The sequence below is a fragment of the Colletes latitarsis genome, chromosome 13 (genome assembly GCF_051014445.1).
Source record: "Colletes latitarsis isolate SP2378_abdomen chromosome 13, iyColLati1, whole genome shotgun sequence".
NCBI lineage: Eukaryota > Metazoa > Arthropoda > Insecta > Hymenoptera > Colletidae > Colletes > Colletes latitarsis.
Window position 1 is genome coordinate 14,289,822 of NC_135146.1, and position 25,332 is coordinate 14,315,153.

At 36.6% G+C, this 25,332-nt stretch overlaps 2 protein-coding genes across 3 annotated transcripts; one reads left to right on the forward strand and one right to left on the reverse strand.

The window, feature by feature from the left end:
• The first annotated feature begins 268 nt into the window (after positions 1-268).
• Positions 269-15,483, forward strand: LOC143349303 (NACHT domain- and WD repeat-containing protein 1). Of its 2 annotated transcripts, none has more exons than XM_076780443.1 (20): positions 269-613; positions 2,751-3,466; positions 3,726-3,905; positions 5,940-6,019; positions 6,227-6,349; positions 6,697-6,839; positions 7,109-7,266; positions 7,336-7,725; positions 7,792-8,202; positions 8,355-8,701; positions 8,793-9,323; positions 9,458-9,698; positions 10,114-10,297; positions 11,241-11,715; positions 11,814-12,120; positions 12,362-12,587; positions 12,748-12,943; positions 13,061-13,589; positions 14,256-14,519; positions 14,878-15,483. In XM_076780443.1, the coding sequence occupies exons 3-20, from the start codon at positions 3,797-3,799 to the stop codon at positions 14,889-14,891; spliced, it is 4,728 nt and encodes a 1,575-aa protein (XP_076636558.1). In that variant the 5' UTR covers positions 269-613; positions 2,751-3,466; positions 3,726-3,796; the 3' UTR covers positions 14,892-15,483. The 2 variants fall into 2 exon arrangements, with proteins under 2 accessions (XP_076636558.1, XP_076636559.1); XM_076780444.1 differs by having other exon boundaries at positions 3,733-3,905.
• On the reverse strand, positions 15,226-22,437 carry LOC143349582 (bifunctional 3'-phosphoadenosine 5'-phosphosulfate synthase). Its single transcript, XM_076780927.1, has 10 exons — positions 22,421-22,437; positions 19,503-19,719; positions 18,445-18,970; positions 18,085-18,185; positions 17,803-17,990; positions 17,380-17,626; positions 16,947-17,153; positions 15,930-16,035; positions 15,520-15,696; positions 15,226-15,441 (listed from the first exon to the last, which is right to left on the reverse strand). Exons 1-10 carry the CDS (start codon positions 22,435-22,437, stop codon positions 15,359-15,361), a joined length of 1,869 nt encoding a protein of 622 aa, XP_076637042.1. The 3' UTR covers positions 15,226-15,358.
• Between the last annotated feature and the right edge of the window lie 2,895 nt (positions 22,438-25,332).

The window sequence follows — 25,332 nt, forward strand, 5'->3', positions numbered from 1 at the left end:
GATCAATTGGTCATCTCAAACAGGCTTAAAACCTATTGCAAACAGGGTCAAAAATTTAGTCAATGGACGTTTTCGTGCATAATTTAATTTCACGAAGTGTAAAACAAAAGCAAAAGCAATTTTCTTTGTGGTATTTGAACTCTGGTCCACAGTATAGAATTTTTCGTACTCCCAGTTATCGATTTTACCCTTTAACGAAGCTTGGTATTAAAAAACTGTAAACGCTAACTTGAAAAATACTAAGTTTCCACCCCCCCATGATGGTATACTTAAAGAGGGTGTTGAAGAATGTTCAAAGTATTGATTACGTAGGCGAGACGAAAATCGTGGTCCTGCTAAGAATAAAATCTGACACCCGTGAAATCGGAGGGTGAATCCGTCGAACTCATACTACGCATCGTAAACTTCCTCCTAATGTCCTGTGTGTTGTGTGTGGTTTGCGAATCTTCTCCCAGGTAGCGCTGCGTCAACCTGTTCCCAGGTGAAGAGGATCAATGCGCATGTGTGTCGACCTATCGCCTAACTCGAGCCACGCTCGGGTCTCGGTGTCAGCAGTAGTGCGGCGCCCGTGTTGAGGGTCGGTGTTTTTCGTCTCAGTCAAAGCGACAGACCGGTGAGCGCCTATTTAATTCTCTTTTTAGATTCTCTATTCCAGCCTGCCGGATCGCTTTCCGTCGAATTTTTTTAATCCCCCGACGTTACGGTACGTTCCATTTCCCGCGTTCCACCGCCCCCATCGTCGCGTTCCTCGCCCGCTTCCACGGATGCTGCGAACGTCCTGCTATTGTTTCGAGAAAATTAAGATTTAGTGTTTTTTTTTCTTTTTTATTTTTTTTTTGAGACTCCCTTAGCTCGATAAACATACCCCCACTCCGACCGCCATTTTGACTCGTCCTTACCGATCGATAGCAACGGGGTAATTGGAAATATTACCGACGCGGCGTGCTCTGCCCCCTGACACGACGAATTAAGAAAAATAATTATTCTCGCTTATCGATAGAAAGGTGGCGCTTCGATTCTGCTTTCGGGCGAATCGATCGTCTGTTTTTATATCTTTTTTTCCTTCGTTGTTCGCTCCCTTATCGCTGTTTACTATTTAAATACGATAAACGTTCGTTTACACGGTCAATCGCTCCGGAAGGATAAAATATAGATTTCGATTAGGCTCTCAGGCTAATTATTTTTTATCGCAAAATGTGCCGCTGGTTTCGTGACTATCGAACGAAACTTCCAAAGTGGCTATCGCCAAGTTCGATACGGAGCTAAATTTCAATTAGTAAATGGTACATGAATTAGTTTGGATCAATATTTTTGAAAATAATATATTTTACTCGTATTTTAAATAACCTGAAGATACTCTATTTCGTATTTTAAATCGTTTAAATAAAGTACTGTATTATGGGTTCGAAAAATAAAAACATTTTCCCTGTAAATTTTAGTCAGCTCTAATCTGATTGATGATAAACAAAGAATTTTAGTACGAGGGAAACTATTATTCAGGTTACTGTAAACAGTTTAAATAACAATGTAATTCAGGAATTGATCAATGTAATAAAATACAAGGATTGTTTAGTTTTCAGAAAATTCTGTATGTAAGCATGGATTTTATGCTCAGTTTTAGAGGGGAGTGTTCAAAATAAACCGAATATTCTTATTTTTTCGTTCTCCTCGCGTTTAATGGGTTACATGCTTATATCATTGTTATTGATTTTAGTTACTAGAATAATCTGCTTAATAATGCAGAATATTTAAGTGAGATCTCAAGACCGTGTTAAGACTTTAAAAACCAGAGGTCAAGTGAAACGGTATAAATAAATAAAAGTTATTCCAGAAAGTTTTCACTTTAAAATGATTTCTTTTCTGTTTTTAAGTCCAACGAAACAGTATATTTTTATAAATAAAAGTTATTCCAGAAACTATTTTTAAGTTTAGTATAAAAATTTTATTTTTATTTGCAAATTTCTAATAGTAACAATAAATAATTTTTGTTTGTTTGTTATTACACTAGTTTATTCGTTACAAATAGATTAAATTTGCTCCTTATTGTGAATAACTTTTGGCCAAGATAACTCCCTCTGTTCGTGTCGTAGTTTGACGTTTTATCTAGCGACATTATCGAAGGGAATATAGGTTCTTCCCTCTCGATATTGTTTGTTCTTTGAGAAATGCACTGTTTCGCCACTATGGACACGAAGAAACTTCGTAACCGGAGTTTACTGGATCGAACGAAACCTGGTTTCGTATAGTGCACTCAACGTCAGCGACAAGGACCAATCGTGGAACAGGCAGAACATCCATTTAACGAGGTCCTTTGGAAAATTTCGCAAGTCCATTAAAATTAAAGTGGATAAGACTGAACCTTCGCGAAACGAGAATCAAAGGGGTGCAAAGGGGTTGCATTCGAGAAATAAAAGAAGATGAATAATTTAAAAACCTAGAGAGCTGACTAAAATCAACGAAGAAAATATTTCAAATAATAAAATCTTTAATCTAATAATATCACTGAAAAATCACGGTTGAGAAATAATTTTTTTGTAAAGAAGTTAAATTTAAACTCGATTTCCGTGAGTTTGGAAATTCTGATGAATCTGCTACCCGCTAGAAATCTCTAGATTATTTTTAGATGGCGTTTGAAAGCACCGTGTAGCGATACCAGATGTATTATAAGTATCAAAGCGTTAGATCCCTCTGAGAACCTGTTATTATTCGTTTACAGTATGATCGAGGGACGCTTAATCTTTATGTTGCAGATTCGCTAGAAAATTAGACAAATATGCGCGCGACATAGTCCGCAGGGGGAAATTCGACAGAAGAAGATGAATGTCGTACGCGTTATTTGACCAGGACCATCAATCAGCAATACAAAAACTTGAGTACAAAGAATTTAAAAAAGAAAAGAAACAAAAAAAAAAGAAAATCGAAAAAAACGAAACTAAAGAACGAAAGGTACGAGGTAAGAAAGAGAACAAAGTGAAACGAGATAAAGGAAAAAGAGAGAAATTGAAGAAAGAAAAAGACAAAGTTCAAGGCGAGGACAATCTTCAACCAAAGTTACCTAACTAATTAATCGTCTATCGATTCCATCGTATTTCTATCGTCGACTGAAATCTATATTCATCTATAAATGTATCGAAAGTTGATAACGAGAGATTATTATTGATTACTGTTAACGTTAAGGGATCATTGCAAGTTTCACGGGACAAAAACAAGAACGATACAATCAATTTAAGAAACGATTATTATAACGAATAGGGTTGGATACATTTAATAAAGTATATATACATATATATATATATAGATGTTAAATATATTGTAACTATATGAAAGAAGTTTGTGTCCATGGGGTCCGTGTTTAAAAAGATTATCGAGAAAACGTTTGTTTGTTCTTATTGTTAGAAATTTTAGGAGAAGATTATATTTCGAAAAGTGTGGCCAGAACATCGAAAGGAATACCAAAAGATACAAGGTGATTATTCTTGGAAGTATTGAAAAAATACACTGGTTTTAATTGCATTAATTTTATTTTAATTACATTAATACGATTACTTTCATTCTAATATTTCTTAGATAATATCGTTTCTTAACGCAATTTCAAATATGGTACTCTTTGTTTCTGATTATTTTAACAGCAACATATAAAAATTGAAAACTTTATTTGTACTTATGTGTTTGGAATTATACAATTTTACAATAGCAACAATGAACTTACGCCATTTAATTCTCAGTGAATAGACTGCAGAATATTCCCGTGTCAGAGGGGACATTATTTTGAGCTGTTAGCCTAAGCGTCTTCGCAATGAATCTCGAAGTGGAGCTGATCGCGGGGGTGATCAAGGGTGAACCACCCCCGAAAAACCTGCCTGCTCCGAGGCTGATAAAAGTTTTCATCGCTGGAGAACGGAATGGTCTATTTAACAATACCTATTTAATATTCTTGTTCGTATGTGTTGGATGTTCTGTTAAATCGCGCAATTTGCATACACGCTTCCAAGCAACTGCCCAGCATCGATAGAAATATCCGTTGATTTGTTAACAATGCAACTTTGGAAATTCCAAAAGTGATGAAACTTGTCTAGAAATAGAGCAGGCCATTCATAACACACCTAATTTCCGTTCGTTCCATAATTCAATTTCACAATGGAACTCGAGAAGAAGAACAGTGATTATTTTCTTTAGTTTTAAAATTAAAAATGATTTTTTCAGAAAAGGGAGGGAGTAATTCGAAAATTTTTTTTGGACCATCTTTAAAATGTAAACGAGACGTGTAAATTTTGTTTAAACTTTTTTTCGATATCTGTTACCGTTCTCAAGATATTCGAGGAGAAATATAAGGGTTGATTTCACCCTCTGAAACTGAATTATGAAATAAACGAGAAATAGCTATGTTATGATCCACTCTACTTGTTGATTACCCCAAACGACATATTTTTTGACAATCTTTAAATGCAAACAGAAATGGGTATTATTTCTTAAGATATTATTAATAAATGTTGCTAATACCAACAAATTTAGAGTGCACAGTTTACTTAATTTAAGAGTTAAAAGGATAATGCTTTTGGAAAACTGTTCGAAAGCAGTGTAATGTCACATTTGTTTGGATTGTTGCCACGTTTTTTAACAACAAATATGTGAAGGAACTAGAAATTAGTTTAAAAACAGTTCCACGTTTGGCTCTTATTATATTTTAAGTCATTATATTTTTACAAAGCTGAACGTGCAATTGTCTGAAAACTTTTGCACGCCAAAATGAACTTGAAACGCTTTGTCTGTTATTTTATGAATTTATATTATACAGGGTGAACCGTAATATATGGAACCCGAGGGTGGGTTTAAAAACAGTAAAACAGAACTACTTATATCTATTTTTTGAACAATATTTTACAATCATTTTTTATTTTTTGAAAGGTATGGGTCAATAGTACAAAGTTCATTGCATGGAATATTCTGTCGACAAAAAAAATTAATAAAATCAAGTTATGATCATTAAAATAATTTATAATTAGGTGCACGCTTTAAACTTGCTTTTGAACACACTATAGTCTCGTTATAAATGCATTTTAATTGTTTAAAATACCAAGTAGTGTCTTAACATTGAAAGTTCCAATTGTTTATTCGATCTTCGAAATTAAGAATTTGCATAATTTTCACAGAATTTTACGTGGGTCCCACATATCACGAAACACCCTGCATTGTGTTTGTGTATGTTTTCTGTGGATCAGTGGATCGATTATGCTATTTCTTCGGCTTATGGCTGTCCAACTATGTGTTCGTAAATTCTTTTCCATTTGTTTAGAGATTTATTTCACTGCTTGCGTATTGGGGCAACGAATTCTGTGTTTGTGTACGTCTCTTTGTGTCTAGATCGTGTATGTGTGAGCAAGAATCGTACCTGTATTCTAAATATGTTTAATCGAACGATTTGTTGGATATTTAATAAATCAATTTGTTGATTATTTAATAAAGTCTTCTACCCATTTACTCATTCTACCACCTATCTAGTCTTTTATTTATCCACACCATTATTGATTTATGTGTTTGTTGCCTAAGTTCGCATATACAGGGTGTTTCCATTTACTGGGAATGAACAAAACTTATTTTTTTATAAATAATTCGTTCGTAAGTAGCGTAGTGTTTACGGTGAAATTGATTTGTTTAAATTATAAAATATTGTAAAGAACTTGTTGACTCGTAATTTGTAAACAAAGGAGGACACGTTACGATTTCGTCTGAGTTATTTTTTTAGCGAGACAACGTACTTTTTTCTATTGTGATGTTGTAGATGGCGTCGAGATCGATCAAACGATGACCTTCGAGTGACCTCAAGTATTTTAAGTGCTCAAGTTCGTTCGAAGGTCACGTTAAAGTGAACATCCTGTGTAAATATGTTGTGTATTTGTTCCCTGCGTTACGCTGCCACAATTTTCATCAAATATTTGCAGAATTCGTAGAGGAAAGGAAACACTTATTGGAATTCGTTGGACCTGAACTGCAATCGATTTATGACGACATGGGAATCGAGGTACGATAAAAGTCCAACTTAGAAAACAATTCATAACAAATTAGGAGATAAATAACTAAAACAAATTACGATATTGTGAATTTAATTAGTGAAATTTTATGTTAACGTACGTTTTAAAAGATTGGATATTATTGGTTTCGAGTTTCGATTTATTTACATTAAACATTTAATGTTTATTATTTATTTAATGACTGGAAAATTGTGTAGGTTCTCTTGGTGGACATGCAATATGCAACGAACGTGAATCCTGATAGAAACCCATACTTAGCTGAATATTTTTTTAACGAAATACATGCCGCTTATCAACACTCGAGGGGTTGTTTTCTACTAGTGAGTATGTAAACTGTATACAACAAAAGAGAAAAAAATAATTTCAACCCACACAAGGAAAATATTAATAGTAGTTTAATTTATAAAGTGACGGGGATTATAATTAGAGAGGCAGAAATAGTGAATTATTATTAGACTGTGAATATTTATGCAATGTAAAATAGAATTAATAAAATGGGGGCTTTGTAGAGGGTTGTTTCAACCCCTAAAAATAACAATTTGTATCCTTAGGTATTTCTCATACTTTTACTCGTGCAGAAAGTTCCATTGTGTTTTTAAATATTTCATATGAGGCATATACACGTGTGCAAAGTTATTAATAATTAAATGAAATTTTTGTGGTCAAGCTGCTGGTCGGAGACGAGTACAACGTTGGATGGCTGCCAACACAATTCAGCATAGAAAGTTATGAGATCCTTTCTAGTCGTTGTTCCATGATGGAGGAGTATTACGAATGCAATAACGATTGCTATGTCCTAAAGGCCGACAGGTAGTTACTTTTTATTATGGTATTTTATAGAACCGCAATAAAAACGAAGGAGGCGTGGGAGAAGCCAATAAAAACGATAGTGCCCCTATAAACGTAACATAATTTCAAACACTTGGCTACTTTTAAAATACTTTATTTTAAGAACCAACCAACAGAAATAAAAATAATGAACATCGGTTTGATCAGAGTTTATTGCTTTGTAGTAAAGTTACGGTACCTACCTACCCACTTAATTGTGTCCTGAACTATATTTAGTAAATAATTAACAGATTGAGGACGATGAGCGACAAATGGCAAAGCAAGGAGCCGGAAATGAGGGAAAGCTTGAGAAAGGTCGCGGAATCCGTCGTTTCCGATAAATGTGATACCGAAGAAATCAGAAACATATTGAAGAGCTCTGCTGAGAGGCAGCTCGAGTATGCTATGAGTAAGCTATCATAATTATTACAATTAACATTCGTTACAGTATTTGTCTAACTTTGAAACCTCTTTTCAGAATTGGACGAAACACGCGAGGGAATAATGGCTGTGATACGTTCGTGGAAGGGCAAGAAGAACTCGAAGGCAGTGACGTCTCTGAAGTCATTTGTCTCTGACAATCTGCCGCCTGAGAACATAATTAACGTAGAAGTGGATCAGAAGTCGGGTGGGATCAACCCGGATAGAGTTCACAAGGGTTACTTGTCTCACCTCTGTCGTTTGGTCGTGAATCGACTGCAGACCCTCGTCAACGCCTCCATCGAGGAGGATCCCGAAATAAAAAGCAAAAAAAAGATGGTGCAAGAGATTTACGCCGAGAGCCTGATGCATCTTGCCCTTTTAAGGGACATCAAACCTTGCGAGTACAACGAAAACGTCGAAAGGATCAAGGAACTCCTACAACTCGGTACACGAATCACTGTTTTTAGAATACACTTAATAAACTGATGCATTGAATTTGTTTATTTACCAGGTAAATCGCAGAAGCACAGACCAATATTGATAAAAGGGGGCAAGTACACTGAAAAAACCGCGCTGCTTTCGAGAATTTACACGGACGCCTCTTCCTGGTTGGATTGTCCAACGTTCAGGGTCGTTCGTCTCTATGCAGCGACTCCTAGATCCGCGTACAGTTTAGAGTTGCTCAGAGTGCTCTGTCAACACATTGGTTTCCTCTCCGGGTTGTTGGATGGTAACCTTCCTAAAGACGCCTCGTTCGATCCTCTTTATTTAAACAATTGGTTCAGCCAAATCATGAGACGAATCGAGGAGGAACCGATGAAAGAACAGCTTCTGATCCTCATCGATGACCTCCATCGACTGCAGCCACTGGAATGCAACATTGTCGCTGCCCTGTCGTGGCTACCTTTGTATTTACCAGCAGGTCTGGGCTGCAAATAATTATATTACTATAATAGAAATAGATCTAGTGGAGGGTATATTGGGGACGTTGTTGCTAGATATTCCTATTAAAAATAGTTTGTCCCCCACATTTACACCCCAAAATTAAAATGCAACGCTCTGATTGATTCTTAGGGGTGCATTTGGTGGCAACGACAGCTGTTCCCCCGGAATTATTGCGCCTAACCCCCGCACAAAAGGAAATACTACGCAGCAACGAGGTTTTGGTGGAACTACAGGACCCAGGAGTCGACTCTCATGAGTCTGAGAATGTCTTTGACGCGTTGGAGGGGCTCATAGGCGAGAACGCCGCCAACAGAATTGGCGCCATTTTGGCTTGCACGGAGTACGGGCTGTCGGAAACGGAAGTCCTCGAGATGGTCATGCAAACCACGGACGATGGTCCCTCGTTCCTCGAAGACGGACTGTTCAATTTTTCGACTTGGTGCTTGGTCAGAAGAACGTTCGACAAAAGTTTAAGGGTAACGTCTAAACGACCCATTATCCGAGACATAATTATTAAAGATGGAATCAAGTTCGATGTATAGGGTGGTCTGGTGGTTTTGGTTTAAGGTTCGCGTGATGAGTGGAAGGCTGCTTTTCGGTTGGCGCCACACGATTCGCGATCTGGCACGAAAAAAGTACTTCGTCAACCAGGAGACCTTGAAGAGCTACCACGGTGAGCTGGCGAACCTCTTCTTCTGGGAAGACTTCGACTTCAAGGACGACAAATCGTCGCCAGAAGTGGAGACGCCCAAGAAGGAAACGCCCTATCAAAGCAGACCGATATCCCAGGACATTGCGTACAATCTGAGACACGTCGAGGAGGCTTGGTTGCACCTTTTGCAAGCAGGCCACGTGGAGAAGCTGAAGAAACTGGCCGTCTGTGCTTTCGATTTCCTTCTGGCCGCTGTGCAAATGATCTCTGTCAGTTATTTGAGATGCGTTCTCGAGCACTCGAGGAGGTACCTACTGGAGAGGGACTTGGAGCTGGTTTATTATACTGTCAGGAAGTCCAGCGACATCTTGACGCGGGATCCCCTTCAGCTTGGAGCACAGCTCATTTGTTGGCTGAGACCTGTGGCAGAAGATGGAAGCGATTTGGTGAGAGACTATTCACTCAGATTGTTTTTCATACCAGCTAGGAAGTGTAGAGATGGCCTTCAGAATAAAATAGTCTGAATACATTTGTGTAGACCATTTTTTTTTTGATAGAAAACAAAATTTCTGTTTGAAAGGTTAGCAAAATGGTGACTGCAGCGATGGCATGGTGCGACGGATACACTGCTCCCTTATTGGTGCCATTGAATGGTTGGCTCCAGCCACCTTTACCCCTTCAAATTCGCAGTTTATCTTGCCCACAAGGGGTGAAACTCGTCGAAGCTACCCCTTCCGGACAGCACGTTATCGTCGTCCCTGCCCAGGGAGACGCTCAACTCTGGCACGTGATGTCTGGCCAGCTGGTTCACACTTTCTCTGGTACCTCTCTTACTGCATTAAGAAAACACTCGGTTAAGTGTATTTTAGTCCGCTATAATTGCGCTTTTAAAAACAATCGGCTCCGCAATTCCTCATTTGCTTCTTCTCGATAGCTTAGTCGTCGCTATATTCGAGTATACAAAGGTCCCCGGTTATCTGAAATGTCTTTACAAATATCAAACTGTTTAAAATTGAAATCGAATCAACCGAGGACCACTGTAGACGAGAAGCAATTGCAATTCAGAGTATTTTGTTTGGCTATCTTAGAGAGCATCGTTCGCCAATTGTTTTCAAGTAAATGTGCTTAAGCGTAGTTCCAGTTAAGCGAGCTTCCATTTTTTCCGTATCGTTGCTACCATCTACCTGCGTTCTGGCTTCCTTGTACGCTGTAACACTTTCTATAAAATCATTTCAGGACATTCGGGTCCAATCTCGTGCTTAGCTGTAACACAACACTCGCAGTATTTGCTGACAGGCTCCGAGGATACGTCGATTATAGTGTGGAACATGAAAACATTATCTATGTCATTGAAGATCCAAGAACACATCGCTCCTGTTTTGTGTTTGACTACTTCGCTCACGAAATTAGTGATTGTCAGGTTCACAATTTTATCGTATATCACTTTTTCGCGACCTTCTATCCGATCAGAACACGCTCTAAATTAGTACCAGAGTTGCAAATTAACCGTGTCGGACGTAAATGTTCAAATAATACGATTTATTTTAACGCAGACATTTTTAAGAAATTTTTTTACAGACAAATGAGATTATTAAAATATTTACGTCGATTCGTATGACACTATTTTATTACATGCAATTCTGGCTAGTACACAATTTTCAAGCGTGATAAAAATTGGCACGTTTAATTTTCACTGATTTTATATCGTTTATATCGTTTTTTTCAGATACTTTCGTAGCACTTTGTACACTCGAATCATTTCTCTACAGAACACTATTGTATACACATTTTGGGACGAAACGAAAGTATATACAGGGTGTCCAAAAAGGTTGGGACCAAACTTATATTACTTATGTCAAATAAATAAAAAAAGTTCGTATAAACTTGTGTACGAAAATTCTTTATCGAAAAAATATAAGCTTTTATAGATATTTAGGATTTATAAGCAGAATGCAGGCAAACTCTTTTAAATAAATATTCCGTCTGTTTTTTGTCAGGTAAACAATAATATTATTGAGAATTTATCGAGTACTTGCGAGAGAGCGTATCCCTCTGCTGGCGAGCGCGAGAAGCGCCACCACGTAAATCTTTGAACGCTTATATCCTTTGAATAAAGCATTCTCAGACATAAGTTTATACGAACTTTTATTATCTATTTGATCCGAGTAACACGTAGTATAAGTTTGGTGGCAACCATTTTGAATACCTTGTATATAAACTGTACAAATCTCACAAGATGAGATGATTAAATAATTACTGAAAAGTGTTATATTTTGGTCCCAAAGTGTATTTACAGTTTTTCTAACTAGTTTGAACCGCGGACCGGAATCGTCAAATGAATTCGAGTTTCTGTTTTCCTGTAGCGGCGGCGAAGATTCCAGGATCATCGTGACAAGCTTGCAGAACGGTGAGGTCCTGATTAGGATCGATCACCATAGGGGACCAGTGAACTCGATTCGCGTGGATTCCGCTGCGGAGATCCTCGTGTCCGGTTCGTCGGACTGTACAGTTTGTTTGTGGTGCCTGAAGACGTTCACGATGTTGAAGAGCATAGGATTACCATCTGCTGTGACGATGCTCGACGTGTCGGCGGATTCTGTGTTTCTGTTGGCGGCCTGCGAGGACAAGATGTTGTACCTGAGATCGTTGGCCACGGGGACCGAGATTCACACGTTGAGAGGTCGCCAGGGGGTCGTAAAAAGCATTTGTCTGGCCAGAGACTGCAGAAGAGCGATCGCTGGTTGCACCAATGGCAAGGTTTCCGTCTTCGACATGCACAGCGGAAGATTGACGAGGACTTTGAACACTAATCCTTCGGCGGACGTTACGGCTGTTAAAGTAAGGACGCGTTTCTTGCAAGAAAAGGATCTTTGCAAAGGGTCTCTGTTTAGTTGTTTATATAATTACGACCTTTGACAATCTATTTGTTTCGAAAGGTGACGGAGAAAGATGACTTCCTGATAACAGCTGCCGAAAATCGAGTGATGTATTGGAGTTTTCGCGGAGAAGAGGCGTTTTCGAAGCCCAAGAAAACCGGCAAGCAGGAATTCTTGCACCCTCACACGGCTTCCATCACTTGTTTGGATATATCCAGGGACGGAGCAATGGCTGTCACCGGGGGTGTCGACTCCCTCGTCAATCTCTGGCAACTGAACACCCACGAGTTGCTTTTCACTTTCGAGGGTCACATTGCCAGCGTCACGTGCATCGCGTTCTCGGCTTCCGGTTTATTTATCGCTTCCGGTGTGTACGTCGATCGTTTATTAAATTTCTCTTGATATTTTTAAATGTAAGAAATCCTACCTTACTTTAAGTATTTCTTATATTTTTGCATTCTACGTATATTAAGTGCATTCACTAGTTTTTTCATACTAATATTTTAACAATATTTTAACAATGATTTCTCCCAAATTCCCAAGTCATTCGTTATTCAAACAAAATATTAATACTAAATAAATACTAATAGAGAGTCTAACGAACACAGGTTCAGAAGACAAGACAGTTCGCGTTTGGGGGTTGACGTTAGGCCTCGTGGTGGCTACGTTTAAGCATCAAGCACCTGTTACAACCGTGACAGCGATGTTCGATGGTCGAAGAATCGTCAGTTCTGACAGGGGAGGTGCAATTCGTGTTTGGGCAGCCGACACAGGTACCCTAATTCAGTCTGTGTGCGGACCTGGTCGTTGCATCACAGTTGCTCCTGACATGAGGTACGTTCCACCGATTCTACTCGATAATATACTAATTACTTTGAGCCGTTCATAATCTCGTAGCAATAAGCTGATTTGAATTTTCGAATTAGCTAGTATCATTTGAAGATCTATCGATGTTTTCAGTTTTTGTACATTTTAGATAAATGTATGGTTTTAGGTATGCAGTGTGCGAAACTGGAGACAATCAAGTACGAATAGTAAGTTTAGGGGCTGGTCCTGAAGAGAAGTACCAGGTGTCGCATTCTCAAGACATCACCTGTCTCGTGGTCACTCCGGACTCTCGATCTTTGATCACGGGATCCATTGACATGAGCTTGAAGGTCTGGCAACTCGCTGGTGGCAAACTATCGCAGGTTAAAATAATTTTTTTAGAACGATTTGAAAAATTCTTTTTTTCATTTTGACCTCCAGAATCTCCCATTAAAATTATTCCCCAAATTGGCCGAACACCCCGTAACATTTTCTTGTAGGTCCTCGTGGGGCACACGGATCACGTGACCTGCGTGGCAGTTTCTGTCCTCGACAAGTCCATCGTAGTGTCCGGATCCAGGGACGCGAATCTCATAGTTTGGGACATAAATACAGGGGCCGATCTCCACACTTTGAAAGGCCATTTGGGTTTCATCACTTGCGTGAAATTATCTGGCGATGGAAGCCTCGCTGCATCGGGCAGCGAAGACAAGAGTCTGATTATTTGGGACACGAAGAAGGGCTGTTCTTTGAGCAGTATCATGTTGCACGTTCCTGTGGTGGGTCTCGAGGTGTCCACGGACCTCTCCAGGCTCGCTTTGCATCTTCTCGAGCACAAGTGCATGCCCATTCTCTGTCTGCACAATACTCCGGCGCAGTATGTCAAATTGCCGGATTATGTGGCGCCTTGGTGCGATATCAGAGATATGAGACCGCCTGGACCGAAAAGACCTAATAAGAGATTGCTGAAGAAGGAGGTGTCCTTGGATAGTGACACGTGGCACAGGAAATATGGTCATCTCACGTCAGGTGGGCTTCTTGGGTTTCAGCTAGTTAAAATTTATTTGCATATGTAAAATTACAGAGGTACTTTGAGGCACTTTTTTTTAAAACACAAATCATAATTCACTGAGTTCAAGCATTATTTTCGACAACAAATTGAAAAATACACTTTACAAAGTAAAGAAAATACAGATCGTTGTGTAACAAGATCGAAAATTGCTAACAGACTCCAAAGTATATAATCGCACTCCGTAATGGTTGCAAAGTCCTTGCAGATCATTTTTAACGTCCAATTTAACGTAATTGGATTCTGGAAAATACTGTAAACAGATACCCATTAGGAAAGCCAACAAAAGACTTAATTGCAGAAATAACGTCGCCTCTGGGGCTCCAATAATTACGAATTTTTTAAAATACTTACAATTTTAAAAAGGCTTCTTTAACTCTAGACTTACGAACATTCACTGCTTGCATTTTTATTGAAATCCGGTTATCTTGACAGTCACATTAAAATTTCGCTTTTATTTTAATTGGGATAATATATTCTTATCATTATACAAATATTTATAAGGTCCATCATCAAATTGTATTTGTAAATTTAAAGATCATACCATTTGTAATTTTTTAATCTCGTCATGTGGCGTGTTTTTTGCATTTGAAAACCGTGTTCTTCGACGTTAATATTTTATTTAGGGACATCGGCGTCTTCGGTGGAAAATTTACAACGACGATTTAGTGTAAGCGCTTCCATGGACGAGATCAGTAAAGTTGGACTAACGAATAGTCCTTCGGGCCTTGGACCGGAACAGGCAGCACTTGCTCAGTCCCAACATTTCGACCAACTCGAGGCTCTTTGGAACAAACCCTCAACGTCTTCTAGACCACGTATGCACGGCAGAACTTTGTCCAAGCAAAGCTCGTTGCAAGCCACGCGAATATCTGATTCTGACGAAGAAGGTTAGCTTTATCGGGGAATTTTTTCTGAATAAACTATACCACCTTTCGCAGTCAAATTTACAAGGTTTATTTAGACGTATATCAGTGATATTTCAAAATTTTTTGGGCTAGAAAAAGTTAAAATTGGTGTCACAGCATATTTTCAAACATAGTCAAAGATCGATTTTGCAGATATATTTGCCAAATTCTATTTTTTAAGTAAATGCAAAAATAGAAATCGACTTTTTCCAAAGGTTCACGCTACAAGTTCACACCCCAAAATTATTATAGTATTATTTTAAGACTTGAATTATTAGCGCTTCGTAAATATTGTTAAACAGAATGCAATTATGGTCGTGCTAAACGAGTTCTTTTTCAGATGCACCAGTATAAAATAATATTTCGTTAGAAGATGAATGGATTAAGCTGTGCAAAATTCCAATTGTCGTACCTTCTCCTCTCATCGATTGTCTTTCAAACAACAAAAACAGAGAAAAACGTAAAAAAATGAGTACGTCTCTAGAAACAGCTCCAAGTTACGAATTCTTCTCTGATGCAATAAACGTATCCTGTACGAAATCACGCATACATATGTATATCGATATTAAAGAAAAATAAATAACAATTATTTATTTTCATCTTTCACCTCTGCCTCATCAAGGATCGTTTCCGACGATGATTATAAATAAATTACTTTCAATAATTTGCTTGTTTTTTTAATGCACTGTTTATCTCTTATGGTAACACGTTTATTCTTTTATAACTAAATTAAAATCGAAGTGAAAATACTTCAGGTTTGTATGTATATCTCATCTGTTACATGAGAGTCGATCGAGAATTGTTGTTAGTTGATTTTTTCTTCATTTGTAATAGTCTGCTAGGATTCTCCAAGCTTTTGGTGCCATGAAGCCTTCTGGCGGATCTTGGCCAGACTTTGCCAATTCTAAAATAATTAAATTAACGTTTAAATCGGTGCTTAGCGTATAACTCGTTATAATTTTTATTTAAAAAAGTAATTTACCTCTCATTTTAGTTCCCGATATAAAACTGAAGTCTTGAGATCGTTCTGGTTCGAAGAACGCCATCTTTTTTGTTTTCTTATCGTATGCTGCTACCCTGAATGGAATTATCTCCAGGTTTCGAAGACCTGGTGCCATGGAGAGCACCCTAGCTCCATGCGTCGCGTCGTACAGGTTACCTTAAGTTGCATACACAAATATTTATTTATTTACTGACCGTCGAAACTGAAAAATCGTCGATATTTAAGTGGTTGTAATTTTGTTAAAAAAATGGGCTCATTTCAAAGAATAATTTTCTCTTTTTAATGAGTTCTCAGAAATTCTTGTAGTATTTATTCTCTCTATTTTATTTACTGATTTTATTTTAAATTTAAATAACAAAGAAATGAAATTGATCTTGTTTAGGCCTTACCATCTGGTGTTTTGGACTTGTCAGGATGCGGTAAACCCGCAGGATCGCGACCAACGATATAAAAATCAGCCCCTGCCATCATTCTTGCCTTGGCGTGCCATTGCACCTACAAAACAAAAATTATAGATCGATTGGAAGCAATATTTGAACTTGTATTATTTAAAATGCACGACATTCTACGTGTATGGAAATTTAAATTATTCTAAAGGCAATATTTTTATTTGTTTTTCTCAATTTGAGTGATTTAATCCGGACCAAAGAATATAATGGCTATTTGGATAGATAGTTTCAAAGTAAATGTCAAAACAAACATAGAAGATGGCATAAATTATAATAGGTGATATATTCATTGGATAGGGGATGAAATGCCCTTTAAAATGAGCGTTTGTGAGAGTCGATAGCTTCATTAGTTCCGGAGATATAGCGATTTTAGTTTCAAGTCGATCGGATGGCTAGATCCGGAAATAAAAGGGTTCATTCATCCCGTGCGCGCGTAAAAAGTAAACAGTGCGTAGTAAATTCTTGGAAATACTACGCCGAAACTAGGTCACGCGAGTCACGTACGCGAGGTAGGTCAGCACTACGCGTGCGACAAGGAGGTCCGACGCGTTAGACGAAGACAGCGATAGTCGAATTAAGAAAAATACCACTTTACATAAATTACGATATCTCGAAAACGGAAAGTCCGATCGACAAAAACCAAAAGCCATTTTAAAGAGGAAGGTTTACCGCTGCTAACAATTGCTTAATTATTGATAAAGCACGAGTAGTTTCGAAATGGCGAGTAATTAAAGTTTTTAGTAATTTCAATGCGCGTTAGTGGTCCGCCGTAACACGGGAGGCGCCATAAGCGGAGTTTTAAAGAAATTATCGCTTCATATAAATTACGATATCTCGAAAACGAAAAGTCCGATCGACAAAAACCAAAAACCATATAAAAGAGGAAGGTTTACCGCTTCTAAAAGTGGTTTAATTTTGAATAAAGCATGAGTAGTATAATATTACAACGATTTGTACCTCCGTAGGTCCTGCGTACATCATCGGGCTTGGAAAAATGGCGAGAATGGTGTCTGGATGTAGCACACCTTCCTCCAGAACGCTTTGGTGCTGTTTTATCCTTATCGGTAGTGGTACGTCATCCTCTTTCGTCCAACCTCCCAAAGGATGTAGCAAGAGGACTGGTTTTTTAAAATTGTACGCCTCCAGAAGCTGTTTTCTCGTATCCTAGGTTTCATTTTATTAAATTCAATTTAACGCAACAGAGCAATAACTGTAATTTCAAGTATATGACTTTTTGTCAAATTTTGACGTTGACACACGATGATAGAAATAAGAATTTAAGCCAAAGATTGAGAAACGTAAAATGTCAACTGCTTTAATAAAACAGCTATCGAAGAATAGAAGTTAATTATTAAATGGGATGAAAATATTTAAATTAAAATCGAGTTACCTGCATTAATAGTGCATGGCCATTGTGCACAGGATTTCTCAGTTGAAAAGCGAAAACAACATCGGCTCCCATTTCAGTACACTTTGCCCTAATTTCGTTTGGCGTGAGTCTGAATTGATCGAGACCATCGTTCCACCTAATTCTCTCGAAAACCTCCAGCTCCCCCCCAACCAGCCAGTCCCCAGACTTCTGAATCATTCTAACGTAAGGATGACCAGGATCGTTTGTTCCAAATTCCCTACAACATCTGTAAAAAAAATTCATTTTTATCATTAAATTAAAATATCAAAATAATACAAAATTTAGACTGGCCACTAATTTTTACACTACAATTTTTATTCATTATGATTAAACTTTTTTCCAATTTAATTTAATTTAATTTAAAATAGAAATAATAGAAATGGCAGAAGAATTTTTTCAAACCTTTCTTCCTTTCGATGTGGAAAAAATTCTGGCTTCCTCAAAATTGCTATGGTTCGGTTTTTATGAGTTAGGGTTACTGCTGGAGCGTTATTGCATCTCTCTTTTTGATCTGTGCCAATTGCAAGAACAATTGGTATCGATTGGTTGGTAACACTTCCATTTTGCTCGAGAGTCTTGAAATGTTGACACTGAAAAAAATGTTTCTCCCATTTAGTATCTTTTTTTTCAAATATTGTTGTCTCATCGTTAACAAAAAAATAACGTAAAATGTATTTTTCTCACTTGCAGGTACTCGTTTTCTCGCATGAAACCTTTGAGTGGACTGGCCCAACCTTCAGCGAGTACTTGGACCCATTGCAAATCAATATCAGTGATTTCGATACCTTTAAATCGATACAATACGAATTGTTTCTAATGTTACAAGAAGATGGAAAAGTTTTTAAAATTTTAGACGCGAAAGATGAACAGAATTAACAAAAATCCAGGTATACAAGTACTGCAAAATTTTATTTTTCATACAATTAAATAAAATTGAAAATTTTATAAATGTATACTTCTTAAATAGAAGGAATACGTAAAAACCAGACGTTTAGAATATTTTTTGACAGAGACTGACCATAATTAAAGGGTAAAAAAACTTACTGAGGAGCTTCTCCGCCTCCATTTTGGCGTCCTGAATCCTTTCATCCCCGATGAACAATTCTTCCACGCCTTCTCGAAACTTTGGAATGATTGCTTCCCTTTCCAAAAGCTCGATAACCATTTTCGTAGATGTTTCCACGCTATTAACTTCCGTATTGACGACGAGATCAGGTTGCTTAGGCACTTCGTACGCCTGGCCAACGGCCGTGAAACTTTGGATCACGCCTTCCCTAGCTTTTTTGTACAATCCCTTAACATCTCGTGCTTCGCAAATTTCGACGGAAGCTTTTATATAAATCTCGAAGAACTTCAAGTCGAATTCCTCGACGATCTTTCTGGCTAGTCTTCTGTCAGCTTCGAAAGGGGAGACGAAACTGCAAATGGCGATTATGCCACAGTCCGAGAACAGTTTCGCCACCTCAGCTGCCCTTCGAACATTTTCCTCGCGATCCTCTTTCGCGAAACTTAGGTTTTTGTTTAAACCTCTACGAACATTGTCACCGTCGATACTGTATGCAGGTATTCCCTATAATTCAGTCGAAAGTTGTTAATCAAAACTTAATTTTAGCATCAATTTTTTTATTGAGAAATTTTATTTACTGTTTATTCTAAATTAGGTGTTTTTATTGGGAGAAAAGCCCCCAGCGTGGGAGTTTTTGGATGTTTCAATTTTATTTGTGTATATTAAAATAAGAAATAATTAAAGTCTCTGAAGTTTCAAATTTATGCAACTAAAACTGAATAGGAAATATTAAAATAATACAAAATTCAATTGTTGCAAGGATAATTTTAGACTTTCTAATGATTAATTATATTTAACTAATCTCTCAATTTTACTTCTAATTATTATTATTCGATATTCGTAATGATTACGAATAATTTTTTATTTTATTTCATTAGTTAATGTTTCTGTAGTAAATATTGAAATGCTATTTAAATAAGAAAAAGAGACAGTTCCCAATTTGAAAAAAAGAATGAGCGATTATATTGAGTGATATATTATACAAACAATATACGCGATTGATATAGTGTTGTTTGTTAGACTGAGATAACTTCACCTGGGAAACGAGATAATTTTCAAGGTGAAACGAGATGGAAGTCTTCCCGGCGCCAGAAAGTCCCGTTAACCAAATGGTACAACCACGAAATCCTTTCAATCTGCCATAAGCTTCTCCTCGTTTCTCTCTCGATACGTGGTGTATCTGTTGCGTTACGTTCGTCGCGAGAATCTGCAATGCCGATAAGGAAATGAAAACACACAAAATAAACACGCAGCTGTGCAAATTGAAAACATTTAACCAACGAAAGATCCAACATTCCAGCGCATAAATAAAACGATAAATAACTATCTCACAAAATGATATACACGCTTATTAAACGAATCATTTATCAAACTTTCAATATTCCTATATACAGAGTGTTCGGTCACACCTGGGAAAAATTTTAATGGGGGATTCTAGAGGCCAAAATAACACGAAAATCAAGAATAGCAATTTGTTGATGGAGGCTCCGTTAAAAAGTTATTAACGATTAAATTCAAAAATTTCAAATCGTTCTGGAAAAATTATTTTTAATTGCAGGGGTCAATTATAAGCATTTTTGGTCATTAGATATACCCCCGAAATCCTACGCATTTTCGAGAAAAAAATTCCTAATCGAAAATCTAATTTCTGGCCAGAAACGTTGCCCGACAATTTCAAGCGAATCTTTAAAATGTCACAACTTCTGAACGGATTGACGGATTTTAATGTTTAAAAAAGCAAACTACGCGTATTTTAATCAAGAATATGTAGGAATTGCAAAAATATTCGATAAGTTGACCCTTGACCCCGAAAAATGAGAAAAACCCCATAAAAATGGTCCAATCTTTAAGCAGCCATAATTCCTACAATAGTGAATATATTTCAATGAAACTTTTTTCTGAAGTAGAGCTCATGGGTACCTACAAAAAAGTATTAGACAACTTTTCTATAGGGCGTCAAACAAAATTATTAAAAATGAAAAACGAGTTTCTAAGAAAAATCGACAGGGGGTAGGTGCCTAAATTTTTCGACGAAAAAAAAATTTTTCAAATCGTTCTAAAAAAATTATTTTTAATTGCAGGGATCAATTACAATCATTTTTGGTCATTACACATACCCATGAATTCCTACCCCCTTTCGAGAAAAAAATTCGAGTAAGTGTGAAATTTTTCGACGAAAAAAAAAAATTTCAAATCGTTCTAAAAAAATTATTTTCAGTTGCAGGGGTCGATTACAATTATTTTTGGTCATTAGACATACCCCCGAATTCCTACTCAGTTTCGAGAAAAAAATTCAGTACTGGCGGAACTTTAAACGTTAATAACTTTTTAACGAAATCTCCATCAACAAATTAGTATTCTCGATATATATCGATATATATATAGAGAGAGAGAGGGAGAGGGAGAGAAATCGTTGTTAGAAATTATATTATTCTAAATAAATGAATAGATAATTTTTTTAAATGATATAATACCTTGTCAGCTTTTTTCTTTGCACACTGATCTTCCAAGAAAGAATTCATGTACATTCCCATAGTGATTAATTTAAATACCAATTATAGTTATGGTTTTCAAATGTATTTACAAGATTTAATGTTTGTTGCACTGTATTAAGAATCGATAAAATGGTATTTAACGAATAGAAAAATTGTTTTTAAATTCTCGAAACGTCGTCTGGGTGTTTGATTTATTTAAATGTACGAAACATTGTTTAACTATTGCACCACTCGCACGATAAAGGGGAAAGTATTCAGATACATGGTTCCGACTCGACTGATGAGAATTAAGGTTCCGTTCATCCGAGAAAGTCAAAGGAAAGTAACTCGAACCGGTAGTGGGACCCACAAGAATTTCACAAGAAATAAAGAAATCGTAAAACCGCGATGAATAAGTCACGAACCATAATTTAGTATGGATTAGTTAAAAAAATAACGAATTATTTTAAATTTCCGCGTCAATTCTTGTAAATAATTAACGATAATTCCTTTCTTTTTACTGGATTTTTCATGTAATTATTCACACACTGTGCGAAAAACACATTTTACCGTGGTGTTTAGAAAAAAAATTAACGCGAGACTGATTAGAATCCGTGAACTAGTTTCGCAAGAGCGCAACGAGTGTATTTTTGTGAAGCTCTGTAAAAAGTTTGTTGAAAGGCGGTCACCGATTTACCAATTGTCACGATAATTGTTCCATTTAATTGTTGTTTCTTTTCTAATAATAATTTAATCGTACACGATTAACGACAAGGGTAAAATAATAGAGAAATACTTTAATTAAATGGTCACAACTTGCAATTATAATTTTATAAATTAATAATACACTGAATAATTAAATGTGGGCTTTTTTCAATTAAAAATTCAACAGCAATTTTTTAGATCGTCAGAATTATTGTCTTTGTTTGTAAAATTTGTTTAAATTTGGATTGTTAAGATTGAAAGTATGCTCTCACGGTACTGAATGGATTAATATAGTGAAAAATGAAATGAAACGAGAGCACAAGAAAAGTCATGCGAGCCACCTGTACGTAATTCGACCCTATTTTTTCTAAGCACGAAGAGAATGTAAACTAACAAGTTGCAAGCACTGTTGAACAAAAACAATTCAACACAATACTCGAACAACTAAGAAACTGACCAACAATCAGCATAAATCTAATATTTATTCACGTAGTTTTATGTATTTTAATAAAATTTACATTAATTTCGTTTCATCAAATACCAAATCCTGTTAAATAATACAAGTGCAATGATTTCAATTATTCTTACACATTTTTTATTAGTACTATATTGTCCAAAGTAATAATGATTAATTTGACATTTGAAAGACAAATTTATTTTTAATTTACAGGAATATCAAAACGTATTAAATTCAAGTAAGATAGTTTATAATGATAGAATTGAAATTCAAACTTCAGTTACCAATATAGAAATGAAAAATTCGATCAGCACTCACATAACTGGTGTCTCCATCGGATAGTATCGTTCTATTTTGATGGTTCATTGTTCACAGAGGTTTCCTCGTTGTTATTCGGGTATTAAATTTGCAAAAAATACCTCGATTCCGTGGCAAAATCGACCGGAGACTTGTCAGACGAGAACAATCGCATGAATTTTAAACAACAACGAGTAAACAATTTATGGACTGTGTGGTAGCACTGAGAATCTAGTGACGCACGTGTTCTTTCATATATCACCGGGAAGGGTTAAGATGGCGCGCGTTTTCCATCAGGAGGGGAGAAATTACACACCTTCTCTCTCTCTTTCTGTCTCTCTTTTTCAGTTACACGCGACCATGAATGCGAGAAAAACGAAAACTCGTGAAAAACTCGAGGACGAATAATAGCGAAATTTCTCGTCTCGAGATATATTATAGTAGAACAATGTCTAAGAGTGAACCATTTGCAAAATGAATGTTCATGAACGATTCCTTGATCGAGAAAAATTTTATTTTTATTAATTTCATAAAAAATCAATTGAAAAACTGAGAATCATAGGAAAATAGAGTTTCTCAAACTATTCAACTTTCTCCTTCGCTATTGCTTCCTATCTGGGACTGAAAAGTGATGTCACACGTTCGAGTCTCTACGATCGCACTATTATCGCTACACACAGATATATACCGTGAACAAAATCACTGACCTACATCTCTGTCATCAGAAAAACACATTTCTCTTTTTAAATTAATTATTGATTTAATACTAGATTTGCAAGAACAATGATTATTAACATTTTTACTGCAATCTGTCACGCTGATATATTCTATCAAAATCGACATAAATTGCTGGCAATTGATATTTATGAGTTTAGTAAATCTAGTGTTAATTGTTTAAACACTTTGTTCAAAGCTTTTGCTTTATAACAGTAGCCACATTATCGTTAACATTGATCTTACGAAACATATTTCCTGTCAAATGAGCCGTCACCATTATCCATAAGACTTAATTATTGATAACGGCGATGGTCACGGTAAACGATGAAAAAGCGATAACAAGATTGCGCAGATTAAAACAAGAAAAAGTCCAAAGAGATTTGTGGAATTAGTTTCTCCTAGAAAATTGCAAACTATGATTGTATCTACAGTCCCAGTTTACAATTCTATGTATATCGTGACAACTAACAATATTAGTATCCTGCAAAATCTCTAAAACATTAATTTTATTACTTATACACCTCGATTGAAGAGTCATTTACCACAGATAGGTATACGAATAAATTTTATACTTTATGGATTACCTTTGGTGGTCCAAACTGACTGCCTTACCGACCTAAAAATTCGGAGGTGATTTTAGCGTCCTTTTCTCATGGATGGCGGTTAGTTGAGAAACTATTCACTGAATTAGTTTGAAACAGCTATAGTATTGCGTAAATACATGTGAGTTTACTATGGAAGGGATTAAAATTCATTCTTTAATCTGTTGGTAACGTTGCGAATGATGCGAAAATGGTAATGGGGTTTCGAGACCCCAAAAGAGACTGTGGTCATAACGACCTAAAAATTAATTCTCATGGATGGCTTTCATCCAGATTCACTGGACTAGTGTGCAAACAAACTGTATCTTGACTTTATACAACCATACAATGCGTAATTAATTCTTGATCAATGCTGTTGTCGATATCGTATCAGAAGATAAAGTTCGTGAATTTGCTAAAGTTACCGACGTCGATAAACGGGTTAAATATGATTCCCAGAATCGTTGTTTTTAAGCACAGAGTGCGCTGTAATATTTCGATTCGTTAGAACGCAACCTCGTGTTGGATCAGTGGTGTAAACAACACCTAATTAGTCATTAAAGTATCGTTTATAATAGATCTATTTATTCTAAAACGCGTGATTTAGTTTCGTGAGTTGTATGTGAGTGCTACGAAGCGGTAAGTGTGGGCAGATTCGTGATATTCTGACGTTACAATCGATTATCGATGGTAAACAACGAGTAATAAAACACGTATATTACTTTTTGACAATTATTAAGTACTTCGAGAAGATCAGATTCTAAATTAAACTGCCCTTGACAGTCGTTTTGTCTATCCAGAAAGTAAAAATCTAAAGTTTATTCGTTTTGTTAGAACAGAAATTCTTCGATCGATAATCGGATCGAGACATTCGTCGTTTCACGTACGCACTCTGTGCACAAGAAATGCAACTTTGTGACTAGTGCTACAGTGTGATTTTCGAAGTGAATCAAGATTCTCATCCATTTATATGATTCTATAATCAAGGTAATTACGTTGTTCTAGTACACAAACTCGGTATTTTCATTCTTATATTCTGTATCTGTGCTTTTTACCGGAGGCATCCTTAGTTTCGCGAATTAACAAAGTTTCGAAAACGTGGTTTAACCTTCCTTTCCGAAACATAAGCTTCGCGAGATATTTGAGCTTCCCCATCCCGCTACCCGATTCGCGAGCGTCGTTGGCGAGAGGTCGCCATTCGCGATCTGTAAATTAACGTAGCAAGACGTGTCGAGACGTCTCGGCGTTTCGTGACTAACGAGGTTCGTATTTCTAACCTGTTGATATTTTGTCATTAATACTAGACGCGTTTATTCTCTGGCGGTGCTTACGTTTAAACTTAATGTCTTCCTACCTAAAATTCAGTCGAAATTCTGACAAAAAGTATATCATATTGCCCACGTTTTCTTTTATATCTAACCGGCGTCGATTCATAATATCTTTATAAACGAAATTACGCATCTTATGGATCTTATTTCGAGTTCCATGATTGTTTAATTATTATTAGACACGTTCATTGTGTTGCATTTGACTTTAATTTCTATTTTATTTCTGTTACAGTTTCTGGTCGAAATTCGAAGTCGAAGACATCCATTTTGAAATAGAAGCTTCGGGAATCGTCGGATTCCTCCGTAT